General features: G+C 35.7%; 2 protein-coding genes across 2 annotated transcripts; both read right to left on the bottom strand.

Annotated features, from left to right (window-relative positions):
• Positions 1-87: 87 nt before the first annotated feature.
• On the bottom strand, positions 88-2,067 carry LOC116135608 (protein DETOXIFICATION 55-like). The gene is made up of 2 exons (XM_031421321.1): positions 1,993-2,067; positions 88-1,843 (listed from the first exon to the last, which is right to left on the bottom strand). The coding sequence occupies exons 1-2, from the start codon at positions 2,065-2,067 to the stop codon at positions 380-382; spliced, it is 1,539 nt and encodes a 512-aa protein (XP_031277181.1). The 3' UTR covers positions 88-379.
• Positions 2,068-5,889: 3,822 nt separating this feature from the next.
• Positions 5,890-7,874, bottom strand: LOC116135634 (protein DETOXIFICATION 55-like). The gene is made up of 2 exons (XM_031421347.1): positions 7,718-7,874; positions 5,890-7,568 (listed from the first exon to the last, which is right to left on the bottom strand). The coding sequence occupies exons 1-2, from the start codon at positions 7,766-7,768 to the stop codon at positions 6,105-6,107; spliced, it is 1,515 nt and encodes a 504-aa protein (XP_031277207.1). The 5' UTR covers positions 7,769-7,874; the 3' UTR covers positions 5,890-6,104.
• Positions 7,875-13,424: the final 5,550 nt, after the last annotated feature.

Below are 13,424 nucleotides of genomic sequence, written 5' to 3'. Positions count from 1 at the left end.
TTTCATTAAGATATCTAAAACAAGTAGGTTCAACCATTTCTAATGAGAACCAATAGATTGATTAAGTTATAAAAGGAAAGAGTGCACAAGTCACTACAATTATATTATTATATTACAACAATAGTGATTGTAGCGTTGGAAAAAAAGAAAACCGATATGTGGTTTCACAATCCAACGTAAGGTGGTGAGTGGTGACATAGGTGTATAGAAAAAAGAAAAGTAAAGGACAAAAAATAAGAAAATGACAAAACAAACACATACATATAATGAGTATGGGAAATAATCATCAAGAGATAAAAAGAGTCATTTGAATTTTGTCCTGTCAATGCATGGCCGCTGTATCTTTTAGTATGTGTTACCTCCAAGCCAAGTCTCTATTTCACTTTTCAAAATCAACTTCTTTAAGGAAACCAACAAGACCTTCTTCACATTTGACTGTTCGGTCTGCATGTGCCGAAGTGTTACTTTTGCCCACCAGGTCTGCGGCCTTGATCGACTCTTTTTCCCAATCTGTGTTGAACACCACAGTTAAAATTGACATTACACATGCAATTTGAGCCCCAAGAAGCCCATAACACAGACCCACAAAGCCTAATTTCCAAACAAAGGCTAAAACTATCGCCAATGGTGCACCCACCAAGTAAAATGAGTAAAAGTTTATGGTTGCCCCAATTCCGGGCCTAGCACTTCCTCTAAGAATCCCACAACTTGTGGTTTGTGGACAATTTGCTAGCTCACATAATCCAATAATGGGTAGGACAGTCTTAGTTAGCTCAAGAACTTCGCTATCTTTAGTGAAAACTTTCCCCCATGCTTCTCTCCCGAGAGTTGTCCCTAGCAACCCGAATACTGACACAAATAAGGCTAATCCTATCGCTACCGCTGTGGCCAAACGCGCCTTCTCTGGCCTCCCCGCTCCAAGTTCGTTCCCTACTCGACTCGATACAGATGCACTTAGAGCCATTGGCAATGTGTACATTAGCGATGTTGTTTGTATCACTAAAGCTGATGTTGCAAGAGCAACGCGAGGATTGATTAAATACCCGGCTAAAATGGTCATGAACTCATACCACCACCACTCTAAACAAACAGCTAAACAACTTGGTATGGCGAGTTGAAGAAGAATTCTCCATTCGTCCCCTAATGAAGAATTATTTAAAGAAAGTAGCAAAGACTGATCAGTTGTTAATGGTGTACATACTGGTTCATTTGGGGTGCGAGTATAGTACATGTAACAAACAAGGAAGAAAAGGGTGTTAAAATTGGAAATGAAATTGGAAATTGCGATTCCAGGCACACCAAGACCAAGATTGAAGGCCAAAAAAATAGTAATAGGGAGGTGAAAAACAATTGAGAGTAAGGTGCACCACATTAGTGGCCATGTTGTCCCTTTACTACGCAAATAAATACGTAAAGGATGAAGAAGGCTATTAGCGATGAGGTCTGGGATGGCATAGCGACAATAAATGCTAGCAACTCTTGTTATATCGGGGTCCTGATGGAGGACAAGCATGAGAGGTTCAAGGTTAAGCCATAACAATCCAATAGCTACTGAAGCAAGAAGTAGCATAAGAATTGTTCTCTTTAGAGTGAGAGATACTAAGGTCAGGTTTTTTGAACCAAAACCTTGGCCACAAAGGGGCTCCATCCCCATGGCCAAACCTGATAAAACCGAATAGCCGGTGATGTTTGTGAAGCCGATGGCTAAAGCCCCGCCTGCGAGTTCAAGGCTTCCAAGTCTTCCCATGCACACAACTAAAATCATATTTTTCAGATACCCCACCAAGCTCATAGCCACTATTGGCAAACCTATGTCTGATATTGTCTTTAGCTCCTCGACTACCTGCAAAGAAAAAGAAAAAGAAGAAAAAAACAAATGGAACCAAAATTAATAAAAAAGAAACCAAAAATAAATGTTGTTTTACAGTTTAAAAAAATTATATGTAGTTCTGATAACTTGCTCTATAGGAGTGTTTGAGATTTTATATATACCTCTGGCATTGCCGGATACTTTTGCGATTTCTCTGCTGCTTGCGATCGAGATTGATTGAATGTTCTGGAAGTCATATCAAATCAGTACGTACATAGAGCTTGATACTTGGGGACCAACTGGTGTTTTTTTCATTTTTATTGAAAAATTATTCACTGCCTATAAACAAAATCGGTCGGGTTTGGGGGTTCGGAGAGTTGATATATTCATTCGGTTATTTAATTGAACGGCAGAGAATAGATTTCTTACCATAGCTACCTTTTCTGTAAAAGTTTGAAAAGTATAGACCAACTTCATTTCGTTGTTCTGATTTATGATCAATGATGAACCGAGCAGAAATGTTTGACAGAACATTGACTGTTATACATTTTACTGGCATATGGTCCACCCGCGGGTCCACCCGTACCCGTATAGGGTAGGGCACGGGTCCAAAAAATTGGACCCGTATATATCCATCCGTATAAGACCCGTACCCGTTTTACCCGGCCCACCCACCCGTTTTGCCAGGTCTAAAGGTAGTTAGATATATAAAGTCAACACCAGGTTTAGGTTTGTTTTTTCCAGCATGCAATGCCCTAAAATTGTTTGCCTATAGTGATTTAGATTGGGCATCTTGCTTAATGACTAGGAAATCTATTACTGGATACTATATTTTCCTTGGTTCATCACTGGTTTCATGAAAATCCAAGAGGCAGGCTACCATCTCTAAGTCATCTTCAGAAGCTGAATACAGGGCAATGGCGTCAACAGTATGTGAGGTAATTTGGATAGTTTAGCTTCTCAAAGAGTTAGGCTTTACAAATTTGCTTCTAGTACCTTTACACTGTGACAACTAGACAGCTAATTACATTGCCTCCAATCCCATATTCCATGAAAGAACAAAACACATTGATATAGATTGGCATATAGTCAGAGAACAAATTAAGAGTGGACTCATCATCACAGCTTATGTATCTTCATCTCAACAGCCAGCAGATGTGTTTACTAAGGCACTTAACAAGCAACAACATCACCTTATGCTACATAAGTTGGGTGTGTTAGACCTTTACCACCCTCCAACTTGAGGGGGGGTGTTGAATGTATGAGCTACTGTACTGTAAAGCTACTGTATGAGCTACTGCATGCTATTGTATGAGCTAAACTTTAGCTTAATTAGTTAGGTTGTTGAATAGTTAGTTAGCTGTAGTTAATTAGTTAGTTAGTTGTGTATAGTTAATTAATTCTAGTAAGAAGTTAACTAAATTATGTGGTTTGTATATAAACACTTCGTCACATTCAATGAAGGTGATCAGCTCATTTACTACACTTACTTTACTTTTACATTCTCTGAAAATCAACACTCTATAGCCCACCATCAACTTGATAACATAAACTTTTTACGTCTTTTTCAGATTGCTCAATGAAGAAAAGGCACATCATCCAGTACTTCAGTACTTCACTTATTATTAACCACAAAATCTCATAATGTACTGCAAGGAGTTGTTTCTTAATATGTACGATTACATCCAGTTTCTGATTAACTCAATAGCGGTGATGATCATCATGATCACAGATCCTTTGAAAATGAACCATAAAGTTTCATTTAAACATCACATGATTTTAAAGGGTCGGCAGTCAGTTGAAGATAAGGCATCTATCTCACAGAAGCTATCGAGCTCCATTCTTTTGTGAGGACAAAATTAATTAAAGCAGTAAGAGATTGCAGGTGGGCATACGTATGTGTTTGTATGGTGCAATAATTGATGCACTGTATGAACAATTAATGTGCTTCTTGGAAGTTTTCAGCCATTATACTGTTTCCTGCTAGTGTAAAGGCTGAAAAGATTGGCTGAAAAGGTTGGCTGATTGAAAAGCTAATTAACAGGAAAAGTTGAAAAAATGAATGTTAGTCAACTCATAAGGACAATTATTCTTTTTAATTCCTCGTTCAAAGGCGAACATTGATGGACCTGACATCCATTGTTGAGGTATTTTTCTCCACAACGAAGAACAAACTACTCAAAAACCCTAGTCATTGGCAGTTCCATAGCAGAGAATAAACTATTCAAAGTGAAACCCTAGCTTGTCATTTTTTTTAACAGACAACCCAATAACTGAGAGAGAGTCTCCTCTTTGACCTAATTCACAAATCGAGTGGCAAGGGATAAAGCTTTTAATTTCGAAATAATCCATAATTTTAGCAAATTAGTGTAATTTGAATTGGGAAAATTTAATGTTGGATTGCAAAGAGTTTTAATTTCAAACTTATAAAGCGTTTGAACCCTATTGCTTTGCATGAGTTCAGTTTAAAGTTTAAAAGTCACTTTCAGGAGTCATGCACACTACGTCATGAGCAAGCAATAATAAAATTTGGACTAAGATTCTGATGGTCTATTTGTTACCAGAAGGGAAACACCATCACGTTTCCACTCTGATTTGACAAATTATATCTTCGAATCCTTGGCTACACTCGAGCTAGTTTAGATTGGCAATTTCTGAATGTGAGCTTGCTTCTGGTTGTTTCGACAATAACTGGTTATCTGCAATCCTGTTCATCTGGATCTACTACGTACTCTTATGTTTTGAAACTTTAATTCTTTTATGGGCTTGAAGGCTGTCATTGTAAAGATAAAATTTTCAGTGGAGATTCTTGTTATTAGCCATGAATATTAAGAAAAAAGAAAATGAAGAAAGAAAGCTACGGAGATGGTTCATTGAGGAGGAACAAAGAATTAAACAAATAACAAAAATTGGAAAAAAATTATCATCCTTGCAATTCATCTTAGCCTGAATAATTTACGGTACTTTGCATCTCTGATGTCCCTTTCTCTTAGTTGTATAGAGACCCGCAAAAGGACACTTGATAGTACAAGTCCATTATCTCAAGCGGAAACTGTAGCTAGCTTGCGATCGAGATTGATTGAATGTTCCGTGAAGTCATATCAAAGGTTAAACACTTTTGGGTTAGAAAATCAGTACGTACATAGAGCTTGATACTTGGGGACCAACTGGTGTGTTTTTTTCATTTTTATTGAAAAATTATTCACTGCCTATAAACAAAATCGGTCGGGTTTGGTGGGTTCGGAGAGTTGATATATTCATTCGGTTATTTAATTGAACGGCAGAGAATAGATTTCTTACCATAGCTAGCCTTTTCTGTAAAAGTTTGAAAAGTATAGACCAACTTCATTTCGTTGTTCTGATTTATGATCAATGATGAACCGAGCAGAAATGTTTGACAGAACATTGACTGTTATACATTTTTACTGGCATATATAAATATTAATAAAATGGAGAAGGGCAAGAGATATTGGGTAAATAATTAGGAGTCCTGAAAATCAGTACCAGAAATCACAGTGGAGTAGACGCGTTATGTTCTTGGACGTCATGGGAGCTGGATTCAATCAAATACGAGCTGGATCAGTACTTAATTTCCATTAATTAGATTCAATTAAATGGCTAGTTATATATATAGCAAATAGGTTAAATAAAACAAAACAATTCCACATCGAACAACTAGAGCTTGGTACAGTGTATGAGTTTTATTTGATTATGATTTGGTTTGAACGTCGGAAAACCTTGGCAAAGAGAGATATCATGTGTGAGCATGAATGAATGCATGTGCAGAGCACATGTATGCAGTTGTGAACACATGCATATGCACTCACCATGTTTATCAAAAGTCAAAACATGTGAACAAAATTTTATGTTAGGTTACGATATCATCAATTGGTATACGCTAAGGCTTTCATTAAGATATCTAAAACAAGTAGGTTCAACCATTTCTAATGAGAACCAATAGATTGATTAAGTTATAAAAGGAAAGAGTGCACAATATTACAGAAGTCACTACAATTATATTATTATATTACAACAATAGTGATTGTAACGTTGGAAAAAAAGAAAACCGATATGTGGTTTCACAATCCAACGTAAGGTGGTGAGTGGTGACATAGGTGTATAGAAAAAAGAAAAGTAAAGGACAAAAAATAAGAAAATGACAAAACAAACACATACATATAATGAGTATGGGAAATAATCATCAAGAGATAAAAAGAGTCATTTGAATTTTGTCCTGTCAATGCATGGCCGCTGTATCTTTTAGTATGTGTTACCTCCAAGCCAAGTCTCTATTTCACTTTTCAAAATCAACTTCTTTAAGGAAACCAACAAGACCTTCTTCACATTTGACTGTTCGGTCTGCATGTGCCGAAGTGTTACTTTTGCCCACCAGGTCTGCGGCCTTGATCGACTCTTTTTCCCAATCTGTGTTGAACACCACAGTTAAAATTGACATTACACATGCAATTTGAGCCCCAAGAAGCCCATAACACAGACCCACAAAGCCTAATTTCCAAACAAAGGCTAAAACTATCGCCAATGGTGCACCCACCAAGTAAAATGAGTAAAAGTTTATGGTTGCCCCAATTCCGGGCCTAGCACTTCCTCTAAGAATCCCACAACTTGTGGTTTGTGGACAATTTGCTAGCTCACATAATCCAATAATGGGTAGGACAGTCTTAGTTAGCTCAAGAACTTCGCTATCTTTAGTGAAAACTTTCCCCCATGCTTCTCTCCCGAGAGTTGTCCCTAGCAACCCGAATACTGACACAAATAAGGCTAATCCTATCGCTACCGCTGTGGCCAAACGCGCCTTCTCTGGCCTCCCCGCTCCAAGTTCGTTCCCTACTCGACTCGATACAGATGCACTTAGAGCCATTGGCAATGTGTACATTAGCGATGTTGTTTGTATCACTAAAGCTGATGTTGCAAGAGCAACGCGAGGATTGATTAAATACCCGGCTAAAATGGTCATGAACTCATACCACCACCACTCTAAACAAACAGCTAAACAACTTGGTATGGCGAGTTGAAGAAGAATTCTCCATTCGTCCCCTAATGAAGAATTATTTAAAGAAAGTAGCAAAGACTGATCAGTTGTTAATGGTGTACATACTGGTTCATTTGGGGTGCGAGTATAGTACATGTAACAAACAAGGAAGAAAAGGGTGTTAAAATTGGAAATGAAATTGGAAATTGCGATTCCAGGCACACCAAGACCAAGATTGAAGGCCAAAAAAATAGTAATAGGGAGGTGAAAAACAATTGAGAGTAAGGTGCACCACATTAGTGGCCATGTTGTCCCTTTACTACGCAAATAAATACGTAAAGGATGAAGAAGGCTATTAGCGATGAGGTCTGGGATGGCATAGCGACAATAAATGCTAGCAACTCTTGTTATATCGGGGTCCTGATGGAGGACAAGCATGAGAGGTTCAAGGTTAAGCCATAACAATCCAATAGCTACTGAAGCAAGAAGTAGCATAAGAATTGTTCTCTTTAGAGTGAGAGATACTAAGGTCAGGTTTTTTGAACCAAAACCTTGGCCACAAAGGGGCTCCATCCCCATGGCCAAACCTGATAAAACCGAATAGCCGGTGATGTTTGTGAAGCCGATGGCTAAAGCCCCGCCTGCGAGTTCAAGGCTTCCAAGTCTTCCCATGCACACAACTAAAATCATATTTTTCAGATACCCCACCAAGCTCATAGCCACTATTGGCAAACCTATGTCTGATATTGTCTTTAGCTCCTCGACTACCTGCAAAGAAAAAGAAAAAGAAGAAAAAAACAAATGGAACCAAAATTAATAAAAAAGAAACCAAAAATAAATGTTGTTTTACAGTTTAAAAAAATTATATGTAGTTCTGATAACTTGCTCTATAGGAGTGTTTGAGATTTTATATATACCTCTGGCATTGCCGGATACTTTTGCGATTTCTCTGCTGCAAACATCTTCATTTCGTTTTGCTACAAGTGACAAGTGTTTATTCTAAAGCAAATTGAGTGAAGAATTTGTTACAGTAGAAAAAACACTTAGAGAATGTGGCAGATGTAAGAGCCAGCTAGGGAGAGAGCGAGTAAAGTGAATTCGAGAAGAGAAAGAGAAGACTTTTATAGGGAGTTGGAGAGGGAGGTGGGGTTAGAGTTCATAATGTGAATGTATGATATTTCTCATTCATATATAAAAGCTCATAATTATTGAACAAATATATATATAAAGTTAAAGATTCATATAGTGTTGTATACAAAATATTGTAAAGTGATAGATGGATGGATGGATGGATGTAAAAAGCCTCACAGAAACCTTATTTTAACCGTGTGATAATACTAAAACAGAAGTTCGCCAAACCTACTGTTCCAGTTATCCTTGTCATTTTCCCAAATTTGCTCCAACATATCCACTTTCTTTTTCTCCATACATCAGGCATTATGTTATACCCCAATTCGTCTCTCCACGTGAGCGTATTGGTGACTTCATATCTATATATCCATCTTCTTATCTAAATATGTCCATTGTTTAACTCGTTTCTGTTACCATTTTTCTCTAAAGTATTGATATTTGCCAGAAAGTTCATGTGGGCAAAAGCTTTTTAAGAGAGTTAATGGTATATTAATATTATTCCGTTAATATCGACTGATTTAGTACGTAAGAGATAAATTGAAGATGGATGATGATAAGATATGAAGATTCTTGAGGGCTCTTGAAAAAATATCCTCCTGCTGGTATCAGGTCATCTTTTCAGTGTCCATTATTTATCACTAGGGCCAATGAAATGAACAATCGAAGGGATAGATTGTAGTTCTCTCAGTGTCCACCTCATAAAACAGAGTTCCATTTTAGTTTGTATTAGAAGCAAAATGCTTTTTTATATTCTTTAATAGAAATAAAAAATAATGATAATAAAAATTTCACATGTTTATGCACGTATCTATCGATGGATCCAAAACAATAGGACCTAAAGCCTTCCAAGTTTTCAATTGTAGCACGCACCTTGTCTATTAAAGCTACTACAGCCAGCCTCCTTTCGATGCCAGTTTTCTAATTTCTTTTCTAACCTTCATTTTTCTGATCCTAATTTCGAATTATTACTTCTCTCCCTATTATGCTTCCTCCAATCACTAATAGCCGACTAAAAATGATAGTCAACCACCATTTGGTGGCCTCATAGTAAAAGAGTAAAAGAAAATCTAACTTTAGATGATCTTTCGAGTTCGAATCATCACAGTTGCTAATAGAGGTAACCACTGAATCTTATATTTGAGTGGTAATTCCAATGTCCCAAGAAATTAATAGAGGTATGCGTAAACTAATCCGAACACCCCTTGTCATTAAAAAAAAAAAAAAGACTAAAAATGATAGCCATACAATCCTCTTAACCCCCTTAAAAACGTTACAAGTTTGCTTGTTATAATGTTTTCTTTGAGGCAGGTCAAGGTAAACAGTTCACTGGTAAGGAAGAATGGATCTCTCTCTCTAATGAATATTTCTTCTTTTAATTAGTGACAAAATAAACATTCTTATATTTACTCAAGTGAAAAGTCATGTGCAAAGAGGACCGTTGTCTTCATTTCATGTGCTCGATTCCTTCCCATTATTTTGAATTGAATCGTGTCTAACTAATTAACCAAGAAATTCCTAGTCATGGTCAAATTCAGAAAGTTTGAGAGCTTAAAATGGATTCACATTCACTTTAGTTTAAATTACTGGTCAATAGCAGCTGATTAAGGCAGTAATTTGCTAGTGATTGTTATGATATCTTTGGTTGGTTGTCAAAATATACCGTGCCTTTACGACTAATATCAATACTTTCTTCTGGCTTTCTGCTTTCATTTGGGAGCTCAATAAAATGTTAATTAATTAATTAATCATCTTTATCAAAAGTTATGTGCATCTCAATTAATTCTCTGGAACCTTGAAACTATCGGCTTGAGTAAAAACTCTAATGGTTTTCCTTATTAGTAACCGAGGAAAGACTCAAACTTAAGATTTCTTGAATAATACACTTAATAGTCCCTATCGAACCACTCGATCACCCAAAGATAGTTTTTGTCAAACTTTTTACCAGGACTTATTGATTTCTTCCATTAATAATTGAATGTCTCATGAATGAAACATTTAACTAACTTAATTGATGGTTTATCCAATTAATAATACAAACCCTCTCTCTCTTTCTTTCTAAACGCATGTTGTGTTTATGTGAAATGAAATTTCTCTAAGTATGAAAATTATCTTGCTGTCACACTTAAATGAAACCGTGCATGTGCATTTAGTTATACCAAATGACTAAAGGAATCAATCTTTATCCACAATTATTATTACACCTACTTTCGATAATAATCTAATCTCTGTGGACAGTACCAAATTATATTTCAATCACTAAGAGATTATAGTTCAACCAACATAATCTAGACTAGAGAAACGACGGCGTATCCAACTAGTCACATCTCTCTCTACTGGTTTTATCATTTTTATATATGTTCATTTGGTGAGATTGTATAATATGTTGCTGTGCTGTTGCCTATTTTGTCCCAAATTCTCAGGCAATTGTATGGAAGAACACGAACAGCAAACAACCTTTCTCACTTCTCCCCGCAATGTATGACAAAGAAATCTCATCAATCTTTCCCCGCATCAAATCAGTGTGTAGATATCACAAATAACCAATCAGATTACAGATCCTATCATCTCTCTTTCGTTGCTTAAGCAAATTCTCCAACACTTGCACGCCCTCCCCCAACCAGTCTTAATTTCATCATGCCCCACTTTCATATATATATAAATATACACATGTTGCTTGCTTATTTGATTCAGTATATGATCTTGTTTCCGTGATTAAAGCGTCATTAGAAATGCAGAATTCTTCGAGTGATGAACACAAATATATAAATTCAAAGTAAAAAAACCAAGTTGGATGAAGGGAGAATTGTTGGAGTTGTCGACCACTTCAATAATAAAGGATGAGACAGATGCATTCGAGGATCCTGTTGTAGGATTTAGGATTTTTCCAAGTAATTGAATTCATAATTGACTTTGAGCCTAGGAAAAGGTATCCTCTTTTTTCTTATTAAATCTAGTATATAAACTTATTATTCTTTTGTACGAGTGTGATAACAAATAATAGAAAAAATAAATTCATTGTAAAAAAAATATTGATTATGTTGAACGTAACATTTTTATTAGGTGAACCAGAATAAATTATAAATGTTTTCTTTCTTTTTACTAGTTTAATATTTCTGTGTGTTTACTTATTCGATTTCGCATTAGTCGGTAGATTGTTTTAAGAATGAGTGGATGTTAGGGTAATAATCTTGAATGGGGGTCCATGAGTTTGACATTTCTTACTAGATATAGCACTAATTCTCTTTAGTCAACATGCTTTAATATATTTTAAACCCTAACTATGATTGTATAACGATATCCCTACAATTTGCAAATAAAAATCATAGTGGAGAGAATCTTTATGGCATTAAACGAGATCTGGATCCATCCGTCAGCCACATTATTTGGTCTCTTGAACTTCAATGAATAATAATAATAAGATTACTGTTTAATTAATACTAGGGGCGGATCTTTTGAGTCAAATTGTGAATTAATATTGGTCTAACATTAAATCTTTTGTTGACCATTACCATAACCCCTATTTAATTGATCTTCCCAATTAGAACTCTCGTCCTTTCATGAGCAGCAACACATGTATAATTTGGGAAAAATTAAGTCATCAGCACTATATTTTTGACTCTTGGCTCAAGGGATATGTTAAAAGACAAAAATTTAGAGGCATATATTACTTGGGTCGGGAGTTTATAAAATTTCATTATCTATAAGAATTTATATGTATATTAGATCTATCCTTAATATAATTAATAGACTATATATGAATCAAGCAAATATAGGGAGTAACTAAAGTTTTTCAGCTTTGATTTTATATTTCATTGAGCTAAAAATGTTCGATGTTGTGAGGTAAATCCATCCTGCATGAATTCACGTCACGTGTCCCAAGGATGCATTATAAAAATGGGTCAAACCGCGTGTCATCCCGTTAAATGGCTACTTTACTTGTAAGTTTATCAAATGTTACTTTGTTGGTAAGCATCAATTTGTGCTGCCTGTTAGACCGCATGTCACCTTATGTGAGGATTACTTCATGTGTAAGCTCGGGCTAGATCTTTTGTCACTTCATGTTAAGGTTATTTTATCTGTAAGTCCACCAAGACAATATAATATAAACAAGTCTCTCACCCTGATGAAGGGATCTTTGAACACTCTACTTCCTACTGTAAAAATTGTCTCGTCTGTACCAAGATTTGAGTTCGTTTGTACTTGAAAAATACACAAGAAAAGTAATAAAATAACAGTAGTCTTAGAATTTGATTTGCATTAATATATCTGTTTCTATGGATCTCTTGTAAAGAGATAATATTTGGAGACAAATAATATATGTTGCATATAATATGTCCGTTGCTATGGATCTCTTGTGATGAAAGATATTATTGTAAGTTGAAGAATAATTTGAATATTGGAGATTGTATTCAATGCCATCATTAATAGGTATGAAAGGTGAGTATATTAATGGGTCCGAATGTCTCACTGCTTTCAACAATAAACATTGATTCTTGAATATTAGAAAGGTCATTAAGTCACAATCCATTAAAGCTAAGCTCTTTCGATGATCGATCATGTCATCTCTGATTTTAATTTAACAATTAATAGTCTTTTATTAATATGCTAATAAACACACCAATTTGGTCGTCTATTCCTCTTGGGTTATTTTTCTATTAAAGGAATCAATCAAAACCGACTTAATTGTTAGTCATTTCACTACCCAATACAACAACAATTTTTTTTTTTAATGATCAGGGTGTTTTGATCAGTTTACGTATATCTCAATTAATCTCTCGGGACCCTGAAACTACCGGTCAAATAAGAACTCCAGTAGCCACCCCTATTAGCAACCGAAGAGAGACTCGAAGTCAAGATCTCTTGAGTAATATATCAAACAGTCTCTATCAAACTACTCGACCCTCACCCAGGGGTTGGTTCCTACACCAACATTTAACAACTCCCACTTGAAAGACCCTTTAATAATTTAAGCCAGTATTCATAATAGTGATTAGTGATTGAGCATCTAATCAGCCCAATTCCTCCCATCACTGGAAATTAAAAATTAAGTATGGTATGATGCAATGCATTTGACCAAACAATTAAATTGTAAATTTAACTAAGTCTCCATAATTATGGTGAAAATAAAGAAGATTTCTTGTATGATTTAAAGAAATGGGATCTTAATATAAAATTTAAAGTATTACATATGCACATTCACGGGTGATTAAAGTGGGTTAATTACTTTATTCAGCCGAAATTAAAGCAAATTAATAGGATGAACTTGTGATTTGTTAGAGAAATTTTCAATTTTTTAAGATACATTCTGGTTACGAATCATAAGCTTGTATTGTGATGAGGCTTGAGGGAGTCACTTATTTTACGCTAGAGCACGTGTGGGTGTGGCAAGCATCTGATGTCTATCCAGTTCTTTTGTTCTGAATCTGATCTGTCGTGCTACATCGTGGGCTTTTTCTTTTGAAGAAATGGTCCATAACATTTGGACTAAACCCA

This window comes from Pistacia vera, unplaced genomic scaffold (assembly GCF_008641045.1).
Source record: "Pistacia vera cultivar Batoury unplaced genomic scaffold, PisVer_v2 Contig301, whole genome shotgun sequence".
NCBI classification, from domain to species: domain Eukaryota; kingdom Viridiplantae; phylum Streptophyta; class Magnoliopsida; order Sapindales; family Anacardiaceae; genus Pistacia; species Pistacia vera.
Note: the sequence above shows the minus strand (reverse complement) of the source record. Positions and strands in the feature narration are given on the sequence as shown.